This window comes from Saccoglossus kowalevskii, chromosome 1 (assembly GCF_978046115.1).
Source record: "Saccoglossus kowalevskii chromosome 1, keSacKowa6.1, whole genome shotgun sequence".
Taxonomy (NCBI): Eukaryota; Metazoa; Hemichordata; class Enteropneusta; family Harrimaniidae; genus Saccoglossus; species Saccoglossus kowalevskii.
The window spans coordinates 37,185,496-37,208,491 of record NC_140641.1 but is presented as its reverse complement, the minus strand read 5'-3'; the positions used below and the strand labels follow the sequence as shown (position 1 = coordinate 37,208,491).

Here is a 22,996-nt window from a genome sequence, read left to right as displayed (position 1 = left end):
GAAGAGGTTAGATTGAACGGAGTAAACAAGCTAGAAGAGGTTAGATTGAACGGAGTAAACAAGCTTGACGAGGTTAGATTGAACCGAGTAAACAAGCTTGAAGAGGTTAGATTGAACGAAGTAAACAAGCTTGAAGAGGTTAGATTGAACGGAGTAAACAAGCTTGAAGAGGTTAGATTGAACGGAGTAAACAAGCTTGAAGAGGTTAGATTGAACGGAGTAAACAAGCTTGAAGAGGTTAGATTGAACGGAGTAAACAAGCTTGAAGAGGTTAGATTGAACGGAGTAAACAAGCTTGAAGAGGTTAGATTGAACGGAGTAAACAAACTAGAAGAGGTTAGATTGAACGGAGTAAACAAGCTTGACGAGGTTAGATTGAACGGAGTAAACAAGCTTGAAGAGGTTAGATTGAACGGAGTAAACAAGCTTGAAGTGGTTAGATTGAACGGAGTAAACAAGCTTGAAGAGGTTAGATTGAACGGAGTAAACAAGCTTGAAGAGGTTAGATTGAACGGAGTAAACAAGCTTGAAGAGGTTAGATTGAACGGAGTAAACAAGCTAGAAGAGGTTAGATTGAACGGAGTAAACAAGCTTGAAGAGGTTAGATTGAACGGAGTAAACAAGCTAGAAGAGGTTAGATTGAACGGAGTAAACAAGCTAGAAGAGGTTAGATTGAACGGAGAAAACAAGCTTGAAGAGGTTAGATTGAACGGAGTAAACAAGCTTGAAGAGGTTAGATTGAACGGAGTAAACAAGCTTGACGAGGTTAGATTGAACGGAGTAAACAAGCTTGAAGAGGTTAGATTGAACGGAGTAAACAAGCTTGAAGAGGTTAGATTGAACGGAGTAAACAACCTAGAAGAGGTTAGATTGAACGGAGTAAACAAGCTTGAAGAGGTTAGATTGAACGGAGTAAACAAGCTAGAAGAGGTTAGATTGAACGGAGTAAACAAGCTTGAAGAGGTTAGATTGAACGGAGTAAACAAGCTAGAAGAGGTTAGATTGAACGGAGTAAACAAGCTAGAAGAGGTTAGATTGAACGGAGTAAACAAGCTTGAAGAGGTTAGATTGAACGGAGTAAACAAGCTAGAAGAGGTTAGATTGAACGGAGTAAACAAGCTTGACGAGGTTAGATTGAACCGAGTAAACAAGCTTGAAGAGGTTAGATTGAACGGAGTAAACAAGCTTGAAGAGGTTAGATTGAACGGAGTAAACAAGCTTGAAGAGGTTAGATTGAACGGAGTAAACAAGCTTGAAGAGGTTAGATTGAACGGAGTAAACAAGCTTGAAGAGGTTAGATTGAACAGAGTAAACAAGCTTGAAGAGGTTAGATTGAACGGAGTAAACAAGCTAGAAGAGGTTAGATTGAACGGAGTAAACAAGCTTGACGAGGTTAGATTGAACGGAGTAAACAAGCTAGAAGAGGTTAGATTGAACGAAGTAAACAAGCTTGAAGTGGTTAGATTGAATGGAGTAAACAAGCTTGAAGAGGTTAGATTGAACGGAGTAAACAAGCTTGAAGAGGTTAGATTGAACGGAGTAAACAAGCTTGAAGAGGTTAGATTGAACGGAATAAACAAGCTTGACGAGGTTAGATTGAACGGAGTAAACAAGCTTGAAGAGGTTAGATTGAACGGAGTAAACAAGCTTGAAGTGGTTAGATTGAACGGAGTAAACAAGCTTGAAGAGGTTAGATTGAACGGAGTAAACAAGCTTGAAGAGGTTAGATTGAACGGAGTAAACAAGCTTGAAGAGGTTAGATTGAACGGAGTAAACAAGCTAGAAGAGGTTAGATTGAACGGAGTAAACAAGCTTGAAGAGGTTAGATTGAACGGAGTAAACAAGCTTGAAGAGGTTAGATTGAACGGAGTAAACAAGCTTGAAGAGGTTAGATTGAACGGAGTAAACAAGCTTGAAGTGGTTAGATTGAACGGAGTAAACAAGCTTGAAGAGGTTAGATTGAACGGAGTAAACAAGCTAGAAGAGGTTAGATTGAACGGAGTAAACAAGCTTGAAGAGGTTAGATTGAACGGAGTAAACAGGCTTGAAGAGGTTAGATTGAACGGAGTAAACAGGCTTGAAGAGGTTAGATTGAACGGAGTAAACAAGCTTGACGAGGTTAGATTGAACGGAGTAAACAAGCTTGAAGAGGTTAGATTGAACGGAGTAAACAAGCTTGAAGAAGTTAGATTGAACGGAGTAAACAAGCTTGAAGAGGTTAGATTGAACGGAGTAAACAAGCTTGAAGAGGTTAGATTGAACGGAGTAAACAAGCTTGAAGAGGTTAGATTGAACGGAGTAAACAAGCTTGAAGAGGTTAGATTGAACGGAGTAAACAAGCTTGAAGAGGTTAGATTGAATGGAGTAAACAAGCTAGAAGAGGTTAGATTGAACGGAGTAAACAAGCTTGAAGAGGTTAGATTGAACGGAGTAAACAAGCTAGAAGAGGTTAGATTAAACGGAGTAAACAAGCTTGAAGAGGTTAGATTGAACGGAGTAAACAAGCTTGAAGAGGTTAGATTGAACGGAGTAAACAAGCTTGAAGTGGTTAGATTGAACGGAGTAAACAAGCTTGAAGTGGTTAGATTAAACGGAGTAAACAAGCTTGAAGTGGTTAGATTGAACGGAGTAAACAAGCTTGAAGTGGTTAGATTGAACGGAGTAAACAAGCTTGAAGAGGTTAGATTGAACGGAGTAAACAAGCTTGAAGAGGTTAGATTGAACGGAGTAAACAAGCTTGAAGAGGTTAGATTGAACGGAGTAAACAAGCTTGAAGTGGTTAGATTGAACGGAGTAAACAAGCTTGAAGAGGTTAGATTGAACGGAGTAAACAAGCTTGAAGAGGTTAGATTGAACGGAGTAAACAAGCTTGAAGTGGTTAGATTGAACGGAGTAAACAAGCTTGAAGAGGTTAGATTGAACGGAGTAAACAAGCTTGAAGAGGTTAGATTGAACGGAGTAAACAAGCTTGAAGTGGTTAGATTGAACGGAGTAAACAAGCTTGAAGTGGTTAGATTAAACGGAGTAAACAAGCTTGAAGTGGTTAGATTGAACGGAGTAAACAAGCTTGAAGTGGTTAGATTGAACGGGGTAAACAAGCTTGAAGAGGTTAGATTGAACGGAGTAAACAAGCTTGAAGAGGTTTGATTGAACGGAGTAAACAAGCTTGAAGAGGTTAGATTGAACGGAGTAAACAAGCTTGAAGAGGTTAGATTGAACGGAGTAAACAAGCTTGAAGAGGTTAGATTGAACAGAGTAAACAAGCTTGAAGTGGTTAGATTGAACGGAGTAAACAAGCTTGAAGTGGTTAGATTGAACGGAGTAAACAAGCTTGAAGAGGTTAGATTGAACGGAGTAAACAAGCTTGTAGAGGTTAGATTGAACGGAGTAAACAAGCTTGAAGAGGTTAGATTGAACGGAGTAAACAAGCTTGAAGAGGTTAGATTGAACGGAGTAAACAAGCTTGAAGAGGTTAGATTGAACGGAGTAAACAAGCTTGAAGAGGTTAGATTGAACGGAGTAAACAAGCTTGAAGAGGTTAGATTGAACGGAGTAAACAAGCTTGAAGAGGTTAGATTGAACGGAGTAAACAAGCTTGAAGAGGTTAGATTGAACGGAGTAAACAAGCTAGAAGAGGTTAGATTGAACGGAGTAAACAAGCTAGAAGAGGTTAGATTGAACCGAGTAAACAAGCTTGAAGAGGTTAGATTGAACCGAGTAAACAAGCTTGAAGAGGTTAGATTGAACGGAGTAAACAAGCTAGAAGAGGTTAGATTGAACGGAGTAAACAAGCTAGAAGAGGTTAGATTGAACGGAGTAAACAAGCTTGAAGAGGTTAGATTGAACGGAGTAAACAAGCTTGAAGAGGTTAGATTGAACGGAGTAAACAAGCTAGAAGAGGTTAGATTGAACGGAGTAAACAAGCTTGAAGAGGTTAGATTGAACGGAGTAAACAAGCTTGAAGAGGTTAGATTGAACGGAGTAAACAAGCTTGAAGAGGTTAGATTGAACGGAGTAAACAAGCTTGAAGAGGTTAGATTGAACGGAGTAAACAAGCTAGTAGAGGTTAGATTGAACGGAGTAAACAAGCTTGAAGAGGTTAGATTGAACGGAGTAAACAAGCTTGAAGAGGATAGATTGAACGGAGTAAACAAGCTAGAAGAGGTTAGATTGAACGGAGTAAACAAGCTTGAAGTGGTTAGATTGAACGGAGTAAACAAGCTTGAAGTGGTTAGATTGAACGGAGTAAACAAGCTAGAAGAGGTTAGATTGAACGGAGTAAACAAGCTAGAAGAGGTTAGATTGAACGGAGTAAACAAGCTTGAAGAGGTTAGATTGAACGGAGTAAACAAGCTTGAAGTGGTTAGATTGAACGGAGTAAACAGGCTTGAAGAGGTTAGATTGAACGGAGTAAACAAGCTTGAAGAGGTTAGATTGAACGGAGTAAACAAGCTTGAAGAGGTTAGATTGAACGGAGTAAACAAGCTTGAAGAGGTTAGATTGAACGGAGTAAACAAGCTTGAAGAGGTTAGATTGAACGGAGTAAACAAGCTTGAAGAGGTTAGATTGAACGGAGTAAACAAGCTAGAAGAGGTTAGATTGAACGGAGTAAACAAGCTTGAAGAGGTTAGATTGAACGGAGTAAACAAGCTTGAAGAGGTTAGATTGAACGGAGTAAACAAGCTAGAAGAGGTTAGATTGAACGGAGTAAACAAGCTTGAAGAGGTTAGATTGAACGGAGTAAACAAGCTAGAAGAGGTTAGATTGAACGGAGTAAACAAGCTTGACGAGGTTAGATTGAACCGAGTAAACAAGCTTGAAGAGGTTAGATTGAACGAAGTAAACAAGCTTGAAGAGGTTAGATTGAACGGAGTAAACAAGCTTGAAGAGGTTAGATTGAACGGAGTAAACAAGCTTGAAGAGGTTAGATTGAACGGAGTAAACAAGCTTGAAGAGGTTAGATTGAACGGAGTAAACAAGCTTGAAGAGGTTAGATTGAACGGAGTAAACAAGCTTGAAGAGGTTAGATTGAACGGAGTAAACAAACTAGAAGAGGTTAGATTGAACGGAGTAAACAAGCTTGACGAGGTTAGATTGAACGGAGTAAACAAGCTTGAAGAGGTTAGATTGAACGGAGTAAACAAGCTTGAAGTGGTTAGATTGAACGGAGTAAACAAGCTTGAAGAGGTTAGATTGAACGGAGTAAACAAGCTTGAAGAGGTTAGATTGAACGGAGTAAACAAGCTTGAAGAGGTTAGATTGAACGGAGTAAACAAGCTAGAAGAGGTTAGATTGAACGGAGTAAACAAGCTTGAAGAGGTTAGATTGAACGGAGTAAACAAGCTAGAAGAGGTTAGATTGAACGGAGTAAACAAGCTAGAAGAGGTTAGATTGAACGGAGAAAACAAGCTTGAAGAGGTTAGATTGAACGGAGTAAACAAGCTTGAAGAGGTTAGATTGAACGGAGTAAACAAGCTTGACGAGGTTAGATTGAACGGAGTAAACAAGCTTGAAGAGGTTAGATTGAACGGAGTAAACAAGCTTGAAGAGGTTAGATTGAACGGAGTAAACAACCTAGAAGAGGTTAGATTGAACGGAGTAAACAAGCTTGAAGAGGTTAGATTGAACGGAGTAAACAAGCTAGAAGAGGTTAGATTGAACGGAGTAAACAAGCTTGAAGAGGTTAGATTGAACGGAGTAAACAAGCTAGAAGAGGTTAGATTGAACGGAGTAAACAAGCTAGAAGAGGTTAGATTGAACGGAGTAAACAAGCTTGAAGAGGTTAGATTGAACGGAGTAAACAAGCTAGAAGAGGTTAGATTGAACGGAGTAAACAAGCTTGACGAGGTTAGATTGAACCGAGTAAACAAGCTTGAAGAGGTTAGATTGAACGGAGTAAACAAGCTTGAAGAGGTTAGATTGAACGGAGTAAACAAGCTTGAAGAGGTTAGATTGAACGGAGTAAACAAGCTTGAAGAGGTTAGATTGAACGGAGTAAACAAGCTTGAAGAGGTTAGATTGAACAGAGTAAACAAGCTTGAAGAGGTTAGATTGAACGGAGTAAACAAGCTAGAAGAGGTTAGATTGAACGGAGTAAACAAGCTTGACGAGGTTAGATTGAACGGAGTAAACAAGCTAGAAGAGGTTAGATTGAACGAAGTAAACAAGCTTGAAGTGGTTAGATTGAATGGAGTAAACAAGCTTGAAGAGGTTAGATTGAACGGAGTAAACAAGCTTGAAGAGGTTAGATTGAACGGAGTAAACAAGCTTGAAGAGGTTAGATTGAACGGAATAAACAAGCTTGACGAGGTTAGATTGAACGGAGTAAACAAGCTTGAAGAGGTTAGATTGAACGGAGTAAACAAGCTTGAAGTGGTTAGATTGAACGGAGTAAACAAGCTTGAAGAGGTTAGATTGAACGGAGTAAACAAGCTTGAAGAGGTTAGATTGAACGGAGTAAACAAGCTTGAAGAGGTTAGATTGAACGGAGTAAACAAGCTAGAAGAGGTTAGATTGAACGGAGTAAACAAGCTTGAAGAGGTTAGATTGAACGGAGTAAACAAGCTTGAAGAGGTTAGATTGAACGGAGTAAACAAGCTTGAAGAGGTTAGATTGAACGGAATAAACAAGCTTGAAGAGGTTAGATTGAACGGAGTAAACAAGCTTGAAGAGGTTAGATTGAACGGAGTAAACAAGCTTGAAGAGGTTAGATTGAACGGAGTAAACAGGCTTGAAGAGGTTAGATTGAACGGAGTAAACAAGCTTGAAGAGGTTAGATTGAACGGAGTAAACAAGCTTGACGAGGTTAGATTGAACGGAGTAAACAAGCTTGAAGAGGTTAGATTGAACGGAGTAAACAAGCTTGAAGAGGTTAGATTGAACGGAGTAAACAACCTAGAAGAGGTTAGATTGAACGGAGTAAACAAGCTTGAAGAGGTTAGATTGAACGGAGTAAACAAGCTAGAAGAGGTTAGATTGAACGGAGTAAACAAGCTTGAAGAGGTTAGATTGAACGGAGTAAACAAGCTAGAAGAGGTTAGATTGAACGGAGTAAACAAGCTAGAAGAGGTTAGATTGAACGGAGTAAACAAGCTAGAAGAGGTTAGATTGAACGGAGTAAACAAGCTAGAAGAGGTTAGATTGAACGGAGTAAACAAGCTTGAAGAGGTTAGATTGAACGGAGTAAACAAGCTAGAAGAGGTTAGATTGAACGGAGTAAACAAGCTTGACGAGGTTAGATTGAACGGAGTAAACAAGCTTGAAGAGGTTAGATTGAACGGAGTAAACAAGCTTGAAGTGGTTAGATTGAACGAAGTAAACAAGCTTGAAGAGGTTAGATTGAACGGAGTAAACAAGCTTGAAGAGGTTAGATTGAACGGAGTAAACAAGCTTGAAGAGGTTAGATTGAACGGAGTAAACAAGCTTGAAGAGGTTAGATTGAATGGAGTAAACAAGCTAGAAGAGGTTAGATTGAACGGAGTAAACAAGCTTGAAGAGGTTAGATTGAACGGAGTAAACAAGCTTGAAGAGGTTAGATTGAACGGAGTAAACAAGCTTGAAGAGGTTAGATTGAACGGAGTAAACAAGCTTGAAGTGGTTAGATTGAACGGAGTAAACAAGCTTGAAGAGGTTAGATTGAACGGAGTAAACAAGCTAGAAGAGGTTAGATTGAACGGAGTAAACAAGCTTGAAGAGGTTAGATTGAACGGAGTAAACAGGCTTGAAGAGGTTAGATTGAACGGAGTAAACAGGCTTGAAGAGGTTAGATTGAACGGAGTAAACAAGCTTGACGAGGTTAGATTGAACGGAGTAAACAAGCTTGAAGAGGTTAGATTGAACGGAGTAAACAAGCTTGAAGAGGTTAGATTGAACGGAGTAAACAAGCTTGAAGAGGTTAGATTGAACGGAGTAAACAAGCTTGAAGAGGTTAGATTGAACGGAGTAAACAAGCTTGAAGAGGTTAGATTGAACGGAGTAAACAAGCTTGAAGAGGTTAGATTGAACGGAGTAAACAAGCTTGAAGAGGTTAGATTGAACGGAGTAAACAAGCTAGAAGAGGTTAGATTGAACGGAGTAAACAAGCTTGAAGAGGTTAGATTGAACGGAGTAAACAAGCTAGAAGAGGTTAGATTGAACGGAGTAAACAAGCTTGAAGAGGTTAGATTGAACGGAGTAAACAAGCTTGAAGAAGTTAGATTGAACGGAGTAAACAAGCTTGAAGTGGTTAGATTGAACGGAGTAAACAAGCTTGAAGTGGTTAGATTAAACGGAGTAAACAAGCTTGAAGTGGTTAGATTGAACGGAGTAAACAAGCTTGAAGTGGTTAGATTGAACGGAGTAAACAAGCTTGAAGAGGTTAGATTGAACGGAGTAAACAAGCTTGAAGAGGTTAGATTGAACGGAGTAAACAAGCTTGAAGAGGTTAGATTGAACGGAGTAAACAAGCTTGAAGTGGTTAGATTGAACGGAGTAAACAGGCTTGAAGAGGTTAGATTGAACGGAGTAAACAAGCTTGAAGAGGTTAGATTGAACGGAGTAAACAAGCTTGAAGTGGTTAGATTGAACGGAGTAAACAAGCTTGAAGAGGTTAGATTGAACGGAGTAAACAAGCTTGAAGAGGTTAGATTGAACGGAGTAAACAAGCTTGAAGTGGTTAGATAGAACGGAGTAAACAAGCTTGAAGTGGTTAGATTAAACGGAGTAAACAAGCTTGAAGTGGTTACATTGAACGGAGTAAACAAGCTTGAAGTGGTTAGATTGAACGGAGTAAACAAGCTTGAAGAGGTTAGATTGAACAGAGTAAACAAGCTTGAAGAGGTTAGATTGAACAGAGTAAACAAGCTTGAAGAGGTTAGATTGAACGGAGTAAACAAGCTTGAAGAGGTTAGATTGAACGGAGTAAACAAGCTTGAAGAGGTTAGATTGAACGGAGTAAACAAGCTTGAAGAGGTTAGATTGAACGGAGTAAACAAGCTAGAAGAGGTTAGATTGAACGGAGTAAACAAGCTTGAAGAGGTTAGATTGAACGGAGTAAACAAGCTTGAAGAGGTTAGATTGAACGGAGTAAACAAGCTTGAAGAGGTTAGATTGAACGGAGTAAACAAGCTTGAAGAGGTTAGATTGAACGGAGTAAACAAGCTAGAAGAGGTTAGATTGAACGGAGTAAACAAGCTTGAAGTGGTTAGATTGAACGGAGTAAACAAGCTTGAAGAGGTTAGATTGAACGGAGTAAACAAGCTAGAAGAGGTTAGATTGAACGGAGTAAACAAGCTAGAAGAGGTTAGATTGAACGGAGTAAACAAGCTAGAAGAGGTTAGATTGACCGGAGTAAACAAGCTTGAAGAGGTTAGATTGAACGGAGTAAACAAGCTTGAAGAGGTTAGATTGAACGGAGTAAACAAGCTTGAAGAGGTTAGATTGAACGGAGTAAACAAGCTTGAAGAGGTTAGATTGAACGGAGTAAACAAGCTAGAAGAGGTTAGATTGAACGGAGTAAACAAGCTAGAAGAGGTTAGATTGAACGGAGTAAACAAGCTTGAAGAGGTTAAATTGAATGGAGTAAACAAGCTTGAAGAGGTTAGATTGAACGGAGTAAACAAGCTAGAAGAGGTTAGATTGAACGGAGTAAACAAGCTAGAAGAGGTTAGATTGAACGGAGTAAACAAGCTTGAAGAGGTTAGATTGAACGGAGTAAACAAGCTTGAAGAGGTTTGATTGAACGGAGTAAACAAGCTTGAAGAGGTTAGATTGAACGGAGTAAACAAGCTAGAAGAGGTTAGATTGAACGGAGTAAACAAGCTTGAAGAGGTTAGATTGAACGGAGTAAACAAGCTTGAAGAGGTTAGATTGAACGGAGTAAACAAGCTTGAAGTGGTTAGATTGAACGGAGTAAACAAGCTTGAAGAGGTTAGATTGAACGGAGTAAACAAGCTTGAAGAGGTTAGATTGAACGGAGTAAACAAGCTTGAAGAGGTTAGAATTGATAGATAGCACAAATTATATTATTTTTCGCATCATGAAACATACTCTCTGTCTTCTGCTGAATCTTAGCACCAAAAAGGTACAACTCAGATAACAATGTATTTTGTTTAAATAGCATGGATATAGTTACAGGCACACACAAAAAAAACTTGTTAATGAACATTTGCATACTAACACACAACATGTACAGTGACACTCGATTCAAATATTACTTGCATCTGTGTCAATCTACTATATTAAACATTATCAATTTACAAAATTATACCATTTCATGTACCGTAAAATGTTATTTTTGTTTGGATTCATTGTCGCTATTTGAACGTGGGAACAATTTGTTTTCACACCGATGTTCTCATGCACATTCCCAGTGACCAGGGATGTAGGAAAATAATGTCCTTAACAGTGTTAATGTAAAATTTGAGAAACTACTTAAAATCATTTGGCAAATTGCAAGAGCAAACAAGCTTCCTTACCTTGACAAAACTAGTGTTTATATCATCAAGTTGAAAAGTGTAAGGCATCTTATCCAGTTGCATGTATTTACACTGACTGGCGATTTCTGTGAAGTCATTGTATCTTGTTATTGGGTGAAATTGCACAGATGCTGTATCAGGAACATCAAGACAACATACCATCTCACTTGGTGGTTCAATCTGTGTGACAACACATTGTATTAGTTATAGTGATAAAAACATTGCAAATACAAAATGACATATTATGAACAATTAGAGAAAAACTATTCCAGGAAGTTTCAACACTTTAAATTCTACTTCAATTTAGACCCTCCACAAAATATAGAATGCAGCTCTATGTGTTGGTTTATACATATATGAAAGGTACAATTCTGGGAATTTTTGATTTTTGATACATACACTTTTTTCACAAGAAGGGCAAGAAGGGTTTTGCATTTTTTTGCCATTACCAGACTCAAAATTATTTGGCAAATTGAGATGTTAAATACCAGGGACCATAGTCAAGGTACTCACAAAGCTACATCTGTAAACAAATTAACCTTGACTGCCAGATGTGTTTTTTCCATTAACTCAGTGGCATAATCACCAACTTGAGAGTTGAACACCAGGTAGGATAGAATCAATTAATAAGTTTTATAATATGTGCTGACCTCATTTTGCTCAGTACTTTTCTCCAGTAACTCTGCTTTCTGTTTTAAACCATCTTTTCCAAGCATTTCCACCTGTTTGCTTATCCTAGCCTTCTCTGTTTCAGCCATCTCTTCCATTAGTTTTCGGTTCGGCTCACCAATAATCTAAAACAGAACACGCTATTAAATAGGATTCTTCAAAACATAAACGATATGATTCAGAAAACCAATAGATAAGTTGTAGGTATAAATATTACATGGAAAGGTTTACTATGACAGAAAAGTGTGTGGGTGAAAGGTGTAGTTTATTCTAGTAAAATCTGCATTTACTGAGACCACCTGTGAAACAGGAAACAATTGTTCTAGTGTGACTCTATAGCACCCTCATAGTGTCAATTTGAAAAGTATTTTTTTGAAGGGTTAACAAAATTCCAAATTAACATTTTATTAGCTTTTTAATCAATTCTATTTTTAGCTAGGTAATTCATCCTCTCCCTCCTCTTCTGGTTCAAAAGGTAGGTTACTGATAATAAGAGACGAAAGAACATAGATGTTTCATTCAAATCCAACTGAAGCAAGTGGATTGTCTATTCGTGCCGCATAGCTAATCAGATTCCTATGCACACATGCAGACCGCGTCAGCTATTTCAGGAGCATGTATTCATCCACAGGGATCATTCTGATTGGTGAATGTTTTATGTTTATAATCTGTCAATTTTGTAAACAACTTTTCTGAAAGTACTTGCTAGTTTCTAAGATACAAAAACTAATAAATTTATTGCTCAGTATTATAATAAATAAAATGAACGACTTACAGTTATGCATGGTGGCTTGACGTAATAGGTAGTTAAAAACTTTTTCCAGAATTCAACTGGTTCATCAGAAAGCTTCTTCAAATCAGAAACCTGATTTAATCTGCCTTCCAACTGAAACAAACATAAATTATTATGATGTGATTATCGGTAACTTATAAAAAAGTTTTAATGGTATCGTTCAAAATAAAATTGAACTGCATTGAATAAAAAAATTTGTATGCAACAACCACTTGTTGAGAACTGACCATAAAACAAAATGTTTTTTTAAGTTCAAATTTAATCCATATTAAAAATATATTCACTTAATATTGAAGCAACATTATTTTTCCAAATGTGAAGCAAGAAAAAAATATTTATATTACTTCAAGCAATGTGAGCAGTATAAAATGATGATTTGTTTATTCAAACATGAATATTACAAGCAGACATCTATTTCCTATTTTTCATTTTATCTTTCTTTTATTTCTGACATTTGGTTTATGCACACTTTTATGTGCAGCATATACATGTATATAAATTTTTTTTTTTTTTTTTTTATTTAACAATTATTTTACAAAATAAATCCACACAAATTGTTGTTATCTTTAGCCAATGGGCATCTGGTCTATGAAGTTGATTAATAAATTATAGAAAAATTATATCAAAATATGGCACCAAACTTTTTCAGGAAAAAAGTGTAAAAGCAATCACTCACATCTTCCATGCTGTCTCCATAGAGAGCATGACCAATAATTATGAATGCGAATGTATCATGTGGTCTGTCCTCCATGTTATTCAGAGACTCTAGAACTTGTTTATGGATAACACTCTTCATACGTTTCATATCGATAGACTCTGTACCATCGGCAATCTTTGCTAGTGCAGTCAACATTCTATAATGTTCACAGTAATTTTGTTAGCAAGGTTAAAATTGTAGAATTACAGTCACATCAACTTGATAGTAATTCAAAAATTAGTTGAGTTAATGCTGAATAATATTCACAATTCTAAGACTTATAAATTAAATTTGATGTGAAATTTTGCAGACTTGCTATCCATCTATATCTTTATATACATATATATACATTGTTATTTTTCCCTGTACAAAATATTTATTTGGAAAAAAACGTTTGAAAAAATACTAAAATTGGCATTTTTTTAGTTTTTTTATAGGATTCCAGGCATTATATATAAATAAATTATATTTCTGAAAATTGTCTAAAACTAGGTTACAACAGCAAGTATCTATCATATAACTACAAATAATTTTTTTAACCCAAGATATGCAACCAATAAGAATTTTCAGACATGATGACACCTTTAAAATATAGAAACCAATGGTAAATGAATTCATGGATGTGCAACCCATGTTTTGTGCAAAAAGTAGTTCAGTGACCACATATTTTAATATGAGTGAGCAGCACAATAGAGTATGATCCTCTGTTTAAATAGTACTCAACTACATGTCCCTTAAGTCAACAACATCTAAGCATCTGAGGTCCAAAACATTACCATATGAGATAGATCACAAAAACAAAAAAAACATAACAAGTGGCAAATATAAAAAATTAGTAAAAAACACTTACTTATCTTTAACTGAAGACAGTTTTTCCTTTGGTACATTGTCAAATTTGACATACATACACCCTTCTGAATTCTCTATAATGGAATACCTAACCTGAAACGTAAATTAAGTTAATAAATTTAGAAGGTATGAATTGAATTGAAAATTATATGCTATATTAATCATACCAAAAACGAAAACCCAAAATGAAAACAAAACAAAAAAACAAACAATTGGGGTTCCTGGACAATTTATTTAGATACAAGCATCTACAATTTCATTTGTACACAGGTTTCTACCGCAAGATTATTTGTTCATGTCTCAACATATTGATCAGTGAAATTGAAAAAGGTGTATATTATGATTCAACATTTCAAACAACATTTAGTGAGTTTCCAGGCTGATAAGTTTAACAATATATACTAGTACATTGCGAAGTTTTCTCCCTTAATGCATTGTGTATATGTGCTATAACATGCTAAAGTGTGTATTCGACTCAAATGCCTTATTAAACAGCCTGCCCACAAAAATTTGCTATGATGCAACTGGTTTTGTTAATTCATTGGTGTGTTATTGACATAACAGAAAGTCATAAAATAATATAGTGATCTTGAAAAACATTTTAATATAGTTATAGAATTTGTAATTTAGTAAAATGAAACTCATTTTATAGACAAAATAAAAGTAAAAACGAAGGGGAATCGGGGGGAACACCATTTTCATTTGTGCCTCAAGTCACCTATACAGCCATATACAAATTATTTTTTTTTCTTGAAGACCAACTTTCTTATCTTGGTTCTGAAGGATATCATATTGACTTAGCATCCCTACAAAATCAGTTCTGTTACAGGGCACTGGCCTTAACACAGAAAAATGTTGGAAAAACACTAAACTTTGGAAGATACTCCCAACTCAGAAGACACTATTTGGTATTAGATAACACTTAAATTACAAATTGGTAAATTACAAATAATAAACGCATGTGCAAAATAATAATTATCTTGCAAATATTATGTAATAAAACATTGATTTACCTTGCTACAGAATGGGTCATCGATTTCCACAAAGTCTCGTTGAAGAGGTGACACTGCTGTGTCCGTCAAATATTCTAATAATATCATATTAGCAGAGGATGAATATAAATCCTAAATTTGAAGAGATAAACTAAGTATCAATAATAGTCCATCATAATGACAACAGCCACCCCTAGCTGAAATAATGGTACAACCCTAATAGCACCAGTTTTCCTGCATCAGTAATATACTACTAAAAAAGTAATACATTTTATCAGTGACTGCACATTTTTTTAAAGATGCATATAAACATATATTTGTTAATATTGTTGTGCAATACTTCATAATGTAGATCAAATCAGACTATGATTTATAGAAAACTAATTTACACAAAACAGAATTTGTTCAATGATTACTAAACAAAAGATAGATAATTAGTGTTGGTTACAGCCATTGAAGGGACTGAATAATTGTTTAAAGTAAAAAAAAACAAAAAAACACCAAAGCCCACATCTTTTTGTTTTCATCAGCTCTTGTTTTTCAACAGTATAAAATAAAATTTAGTTTTACGAAATAACAAATATTAATTAAAAAAAGAAAAATAGGTGTATGTGAGTATTAAATGATAGTCCAGTATATTTATCAACATATAGCATCAATGTACCTCACCTTAGATGGAGGTGCTCTAAATGCAACAGCAACCATTCCATTGGCTTCATCATCACTTGCATAGGGTATTAACTTTGTTACACTGCCCTCTAGTGGTGGAACTGCTGCCTGCCACGGTCTTGTGTATTCAGGTAGTTTCCCCTATAAACAATATTCAACAATAAAACTTTCAACACACCGGTAACTACAAAAATTATTATTTTATTAAAAAAGAATAAAATTTTAAAACATGTTATTAAACAAGCGACCTGACGGTCGAAATAGCTCCGCTGTCTTCATTATCATGAAACAAGAATCAGTAAAGTGACATGAAAGCATTTGGACTTACGGTTTCGGACTAGTTGACGAAAAATAACATTTTTTACCAAATTTGCATATTTTGACACAAATTTAACAAATCTGACAAAGGACCACCCCACGTTTCCTTGCAGCAAATATAAAAGCATTTGGACTCACGGTTTCGGACTAGTTGACAAAAATAACCTTTTTTAACCAAAAATGACAAAACATTCACTAAAAATCCAAATTTGCATATTTTGACACAAACCTGACAGAGGACCACCCCACGTATCCGTGCTGCAAATATGAAAGCAATTGGACCTACGGTTTCGGACTAGTTGTCGAAAATAACCTTTTTTAACCAAAAATGACAAAAATATTCACTAAAAAAAACAAATTTGCATATTTTGACACAAATTTAACAAATCTGACAGAAGACCACCCCAAGTACCTTTGGTACAAATATGAATGAAATTGGTCAAATACTTTTGAAGAAGAAGTCTTTTAAAGGAAAACTTCACGTGGGACAAGGGATGGACGATGCCGGAGAGACGCCCCATACTAACAGCTCCGCTGGGTCATCTGTGATGACAGCGGAGCTAATAAAAGAGCAGTCAACACTAACTAGCCTAGGACACATACCTTGGAAATAATTTTCTCTTCAATTGGTTCAAGTGCTTTGAAAACATCTTCAGGTTTGACTTGACCAGTAATAATCAAACATAAATTTTCAGGCCTGTAGAATTCTTTATGATAGCTTGTTACTTTTTCATTGTTTGTGCTAGTACGCAGATTCAACATAATACCACCAGTTTCAGACTGAAAAAAAAGCAAGTTACACTTTTATTGAAAGACTGGTGGACCATATAAGCAAATGATAAATTTACATACACCAAATTCACAATTTGTTTCATCCATTTGTAAAAATTTCGACAGATCTTGGAGAATTGTTTTTTTTATTTATATTTAGAAGAATATATATCAAAGTTAGTAATTACCAAACCTCTGAAAAAAAATATCAAAGTTACGATTAACAATAAATTAAAATAATCTAAAATAAAATATATGAAAAATAAATAATTAAATGCATTATTTAAAAAAATATTAAAACAAAATTGATAAAAGCTCAAATAAAGATCTCATTTTAAGATCTGGCTATAAGTCTTAAGAAAAAAAATTAAAAAAAATGCTGAAAAAAAGGTAATTTATTTTGTGGAGGTTAAGTAAGAGGTAAGAACTGTGTTTTTACCTTGTAACCACATTTTCCGGGATACATAGCTCTGAGCATCTCAAGGTGAGTGAGACTTTCTCCTGAATTCTCTCTGCCTTGCATCTCACAGTACACAACACCAGCATCCTCTCCATCACCATTAATATGATGAACTTCTGTGATAAACGCAGCATCCTGTATACAAAATAAATGTTCAAATATATTTATTTTTTATTCTACTTCTAGTCTCATTTACAAACTGGAATAATAACTGTCACTTTTGAGATTGTGAAATCCATATTCCTAATTGATCAATAGTGCTGTGTATTATTACTGGTATTATCACTGGTTAATTAAACAGTCTAACTATTTTAGCACTCCAGGAAACGCACAACCAGACTACAATATGACATGCCAACTGAACCAGCTTAACATTTTCATCTAGGTAGAGAGAGGCAGTAGGAGTACCCTGTCCATGGATTCAAGACCTCGTGACACTCAGATATCATCAATGCAGAAAGATAACCTCTTTAAAATAATTGCTCGACATAAATAGACTTGATTTTGCTCCTCAAATAATGTTCCATTCTCTGCGTCTCCATGTTCACTGTTCCCTTGGCTTGTTTAACCATGGAATTTTGGCCAGCATTGATTGCAACAAGTAGCATGACTCTCTTGCTGTCAATGAGATCTCCGCAGCAATTCAAGTTTAAAGTCTAGTGACAGTCCAAAGCTGAGAATTCACAATTGTCTCGTTTTCTCAGTGTTTGTTTATGGAGCACATCGATGTGACGTCGTTTCGGCCATCGCCACTAAGTTGTGGTTTGGACACATGGATTCTATAAGACTTAAGCTTTATTTCCATATTTTAATTTTCACTGAATCATGTGCCCCCTTTTCACTGTTGTTGCACAAAAACGGAGCTGCATACTTATAAAATCGCAAAATGCTGGAAATAAGAATCTTTTGTTCAGGAAAAATAAATAAAACAAAGGGAAAAATAGAAATACAGGCCATAATGTGGCCATAAAACAAACACAATATTGAAAAAAATAATATTAATCAAAACTTTAAACCAGGGTCTTCCTAAATATATATAGGTTTGGTGGTTTCATGTACGCCCTTCTTTCAATTTGTAGGTCTGCATTTCCCTTACTACCTTGCTACCTTAAGAAGTGAGTAATACTTACTGTGAGAGTAGGATAAAGCACATGGTCCAGGTAAATTGGTAATAAATTAAGAAATCCTTGACTTCCTGCAGTGGTGACAGTGTAACAAGTGTGATCAGTATCAGTCCAAGCATTGGTTCCTTGTGCTAAACAACGATTAGCTAGAAGGTCTAAGACTCCCTAGAAAATAAAGGTTTTTCTAATTAAGTTTTTACTTGAAATCCTGTTGCCACAACAATTTTTATTTGCATGCATTGGAAAAGCAATGATTATGAAATAACACATATAGTAAGTATGTCTAGTTAACAAAAGATATAATGAGGTACCCAAATGTATAATATCAAAGCAATTGGGAGTTTTCAACAAGAAGTCAAAAATATCACTTTTTACCAAAAATGACAAAAATATTCATCAAAATTGGAGAAATGAATAAATCATCACAAAATAAACAAATCTGAAAGAGGTCAACATGAGGTACCGATATGTATAATATTAAAGCAATTTTACTTGCAGTTTTCAACAAGAAGTCAAAAATATCATTTTTTTACCAAAAATGAAAAAATATCCATCAAAATTGGAGAAATGAATATATCATCACAAAATAAACAAATCTGAGAGAGGTCAACATGAGGTACCTATATGTATAATATTAAAGCAATTGAACTTGCAGTTTTCAACAAGAAGTCAAAAATATAATTTTTTTACCAAAAATGAAAAAAATATCCATCGAAATTGGAGAAATGAATATATCATCACAAAATAAACAAGTCTGAGAGAGGTCCACCTAACGGACTATCACTCATAAGATAAGGTCTGCTTGACAAAGTCAACAGCGGAGCTAACAATATATATTTATTTCACACTAGTCTGTTCAGTCAAAAATTCATGTTACAACAAGTCTACACTTGTGTATGAAAAGAAGACATTGCAGTCAGTTGCAACATTGACACACCCACACTCAGAATACAACCTGTTGCTGTATTGACACATGGTTGTACTCAAGTTAGAATTAATGAATGGAATACATGAATAATCTGGTATAAAAACATATTAGTTGATTAGTATGATCAGCTATACCTGTGTTTGTTAAAAAATGACAAGATACAAATATCACTTTAAATTACATCATGTACTCCAAAATCTATTTTTTCTATCATTTCTTTCATAGAACTTTGAACCAAATATACATAATTTCTCATTGCCTTCATTACAGTCCATCTGTGCCTAGATGTCTTGGTCAAAAAAGTTTGAATATTTATATGCAGGTTTAACTGTGAAGAGGTAATAACACTCACCTTAAAAGGATACTTCTCACTTCCCATGAACACTAGATGCTCCAATGTATGAGGTAACCCGTCATCATCATGAGCCTCGGTTGCTATAGTGACAACAAACAAAAAGTGAAAATTAAATTATATTATTGAGAATGTGCATTAAAATGGAGGTTCAAGCTTTTTGTTAACATCAAGCTGTAACCATAGTTACTAAACGTGCTGTAATGCTGCAGCTAGACTTTGCACATCTTGAATTTAATAGTATGCGTTAACTTTTTATTTAGGCCTAATTCATGGTTTTATAGTTTTTCCATTCCTGCAAATCATTTCCTATTTCACTTTTTTTCAAATATAATTCTGATTCCTTAACTCGTGCCACGTGTGTTCCCCGCGAGTCCCGGGCGACATACAAAACGTGTAATAATCAAAAAGTGTTTGGTTTCACTTTTATTGTTATTTCCATTCATATCCCAGTCAAGACAATACATAGTAGTAGTTCGCACTTACCCAAACAAAAATAACCGTTCACCAACGGGCCTTCAACTTCTGCAATGCACACTACCATTCCCGTGTTCTTTGACTTGTATTTGGAAACAGGAATAACACCATTTGCAACAACGCTGCACACTTTCTCAAAGGAGGTCGCCATATTGAACGAGTATGACTAAACAAATATATCAACTCAAATCATGCCGTGAGATGAAATGCGGAACTGGATTTGACCTCAAATGACATATATTTGCATATATTAGGTCAACTCCTCGGTGATGCTTATGTCGACCTTTATTATTATGATTTATCTAAAATGATTTATAAAAGTGTCAACGGTTTTTGTTATGAAGTTAAAAAATTAAAAACAAGACAAAAAAAACATTTTTAATGTTAACCCGGAAGTAAATCAATATTATGAGTATAAATTTGAACTGGGAGCTAATAGAGCTGGAGTACTGCGTAAATAAATGGGAGTATGGCTATACCGGTAAATCCATTGAGCCAGTCGACCATGAGTTCCCCAAGTATGCAGGAGTACCTGCTACAGGGAAGTATTTTGGACTCGGCCTTGGAAAGCTTACTGCATCGTCTTCGAGGTCTTTGTGACAATGTAGAAGGACCAGAAACCTTCCACGACCATGAAATGGTCTATATACTGAGTGAGTATGTTTCGGAGAGTAATAGACGATATACCGGTAGTTATCACAGGCATAAACTTATGTATTGTATTGATCATAACTTGAATAGAAAAAAATATATTCCTTTATAGAATGGTTAGAATATAATAGATTAGACTATTTTATTGAATAAAATCTATTATAGAATAGCTAGAATAAATTACCTTATAAAATTGCTTGAATAAAATACAATACAATCTCTTATAGAATAGAAATAAATTTTAATATACTCTTTTCATTTGACATCACAAGGATACCATGCCAATGTTGTTGTGTTTTTTTTTCCTCTCTCAGTAGGGAGCTTTAAGTTTTAGCAAGAGACCAATATGGTGGTCAGTTATTTGGTGCTACATTTTGTACAGTTTATTTCCTTGTTAGTTTTGAACCAAGTGAACATATTAAAATACCTATTGGTTGCATGTCTTGATCAAAAGTTTTAAAAAAAATATGTGGATTTTTTTTTTATATGAAAGGCAACAAAATTTGACTTTAAATGGTTAGTAACTCAATTCTAAAACAATGCTATAGAATAAATGTAGACCACTTAGCTAGCATCTATAACATGCAAAACAATTTACTGTATAAGTAAAAAAAATGATATCAAAAATTAGAAAAGAAAAAAAGATAACAACCTCAGAATAGGGCTGTCGTCCTATTATATTATTGAAATGGTTTGTTTATTCATCTACAGGAGGTACTCCAAGTCCAGCAATATTGAGAGCCAGACATGCACTAGACCATCCGAACATTCCATGGTAAGTCAAAAACAAGTTTAAGTTAATTTTTAAATTTAAAGCATATTTAAATGGTTTTATCTTCCAAACTATTTGGCTAATTCTGTTCAAACATGGTTTATAACATTTGTAGAAAGAAAATTGTTTGTGATAGATCTACCTGCTCTTCAATCCTTGCTGATTTTTTAATGTTATGTTGCAGGCAGCTGAGATATGTAGGTCAGTCAGAGGTGGGTGATAAAAACAGAAGTACACTCGTAAGAAGTTGTATAGATTGTGCTACATCAGATAATTTATCTAGTTTTCTTGTTGAAATGGGATTCAGGTAATTAAAAATGTCTCCATTTTTTTCTAAGCTGTTTGAAAATTTGTAAATTTTCATTAGGATTTCAATGTAATTTGTGGGATCAGACTATCAGTGTATGTCAAAAGAAGGAAAAAAACCTGTTGCTATTGTTAAGTGTTTTGTGCTTTGCATGAAAACTATTGAGGTACTCACATATACTAAACCAATTTTTCAGACTTGATCATGAGTATGTGATAAAAGGTTATCTCTTTAGAAAAGGAAGAATGAAGATAACTGTGTCAAAGCTGTTCAGGGTAAGACATTATAAACCAGTTAGCTCAGCATCAACAGTCTGTATGGGTTTCTGTTTTATGTGATGCTGGTGTCTGAGTACATTATCACATCCACCATCATGTTAATCCAATAAACTGTATGTGGGTTTTAGTGTCATATATATGTACCAGTGTCTTTGTACATTATCACATCCACCATCTTCTTCATCCTAGTTCATACTTACCTGTAGTTATTCTATAATCACTGAAATAGTCCTGCAAATATCTTATCATGCCTTGGCAGGTAATGTCCCACATGTCATTAAGTGTGTTGTGTCAGTACCAGCAATAAATAGTATCATTATCACAAATAATGAAAAATAAAAAAGGATGGCATTGGGGTTTACGACTTAGTAAGCTTGGAAATCAGAATATATTGCCTGCTGAAAACCTCTATATATACCAAAATCAGTAGTCAGCATGCAATGTGTTAATCAACTCTATATCCCAGTCTTACAATGTATATCATTAAAGTAAGATTATAAGATTATAATAATTTGAATGTTGAAGGTATGATGACCTGTGGTGTGGTGTCAGGCTCTAGTTATCTTTTGTAAAGATGAGAGATAGTAATTTGATGATAATTTCAAAATTGTACACCCATATTTTCAAATGAATGGTATGTGTATTTTGTAGGTAATCTCACCAGGAGTGACAGAAGAAATAGAAGCTGTATCATTATCTCATTTAGTGGAGCTCAGTGTAGTTGCTCCTGCTGGTCAAGACGCTGTAGGAGATGATATGAGGTCATTTGCAGAACATCTTAAACCGTATCCTTTTTCTGTACCAAACAGTTCAAGAATTAGCACATAGGGGTACATACCTCTCAGTAACTAAAGGTTGTACACGACCACAATAATTTCTATGCTCTAGCTTCTCACAACTAAAATAAATGGAAGGCTGTTTAAATAAATTTAGTGTCTTTATTATACTTTTGTTATGACTAGATATATAATGTACCTTCCATCTATAGGACATATAGTAGTTAAAATTTCCAAATGAGCAGTTCTCACTAATTATAGATTTTTGATTGTTTTAATTTGAAAGATACATAAGGTTTGTTTTTTGACAATTTTTTCATGTTTATAAATCTAGGTAAAATGACTGTTGTGCTTATGTGAACACACATTAGCATAGATTTATTTTTATTTTGAGACTTGCAGTTAGCAATTTTCAAAATTCTACTTTGGTACAAAATATCAAAGAGGTCCTACACAACTGATCATATCAACTCGTATTATCCTTTATTTAACTTTTATCTGTAGAATTGTACAAATGGAGAAGATGGATCCCAAAAGACTATAGACTTTTATTTTGCATTTTTATTTTAATATATTTTTATGCAACACTGCCATTGTACTTCAGATTCCAATATTATAAAATATTCAAATAAAATCTTTCATAATTTATTGTGTATGTA

The 22,996-nt window shown here is 35.1% G+C and overlaps 2 protein-coding genes across 3 annotated transcripts in view; one reads left to right on the top strand and one right to left on the bottom strand.

The window, feature by feature from the left end:
- Nucleotides 1-19,744, bottom strand: part of LOC100366982 (uncharacterized protein C05D11.1-like) — a 33,562-nt gene extending 13,818 nt beyond the window's left edge. The window contains exons 1-12 of the mRNA XM_085495871.1: nucleotides 19,563-19,744; nucleotides 19,077-19,159; nucleotides 17,803-17,961; nucleotides 16,652-16,807; nucleotides 16,045-16,221; nucleotides 15,124-15,264; nucleotides 14,476-14,586; nucleotides 13,464-13,555; nucleotides 12,593-12,770; nucleotides 11,899-12,009; nucleotides 11,105-11,248; nucleotides 10,455-10,634 (exon numbers count right to left, since the gene is read on the bottom strand). Of these exons, the coding sequence (XP_085351997.1) occupies nucleotides 10,455-10,634; nucleotides 11,105-11,248; nucleotides 11,899-12,009; nucleotides 12,593-12,770; nucleotides 13,464-13,555; nucleotides 14,476-14,586; nucleotides 15,124-15,264; nucleotides 16,045-16,221; nucleotides 16,652-16,807; nucleotides 17,803-17,961; nucleotides 19,077-19,159; nucleotides 19,563-19,704 (1,674 nt within the window). The 5' untranslated portion in view covers nucleotides 19,705-19,744. The remainder of the gene's footprint in view (nucleotides 1-10,454; nucleotides 10,635-11,104; nucleotides 11,249-11,898; nucleotides 12,010-12,592; nucleotides 12,771-13,463; nucleotides 13,556-14,475; nucleotides 14,587-15,123; nucleotides 15,265-16,044; nucleotides 16,222-16,651; nucleotides 16,808-17,802; nucleotides 17,962-19,076; nucleotides 19,160-19,562) is intronic.
- Nucleotides 19,745-19,977: 233 nt separating this feature from the next.
- On the top strand, nucleotides 19,978-22,996 carry Med18 (mediator of RNA polymerase II transcription subunit 18). 2 transcript variants are annotated; one of them, NM_001184861.1, is given in 7 exon segments: nucleotides 19,992-20,206; nucleotides 20,916-20,979; nucleotides 21,161-21,283; nucleotides 21,480-21,558; nucleotides 22,213-22,346; nucleotides 22,842-22,883; nucleotides 22,885-22,991. In NM_001184861.1, coding segments are annotated over 7 exon segments (630 nt in total). In that variant the 5' UTR covers nucleotides 19,992-20,022; the 3' UTR covers nucleotides 22,889-22,991.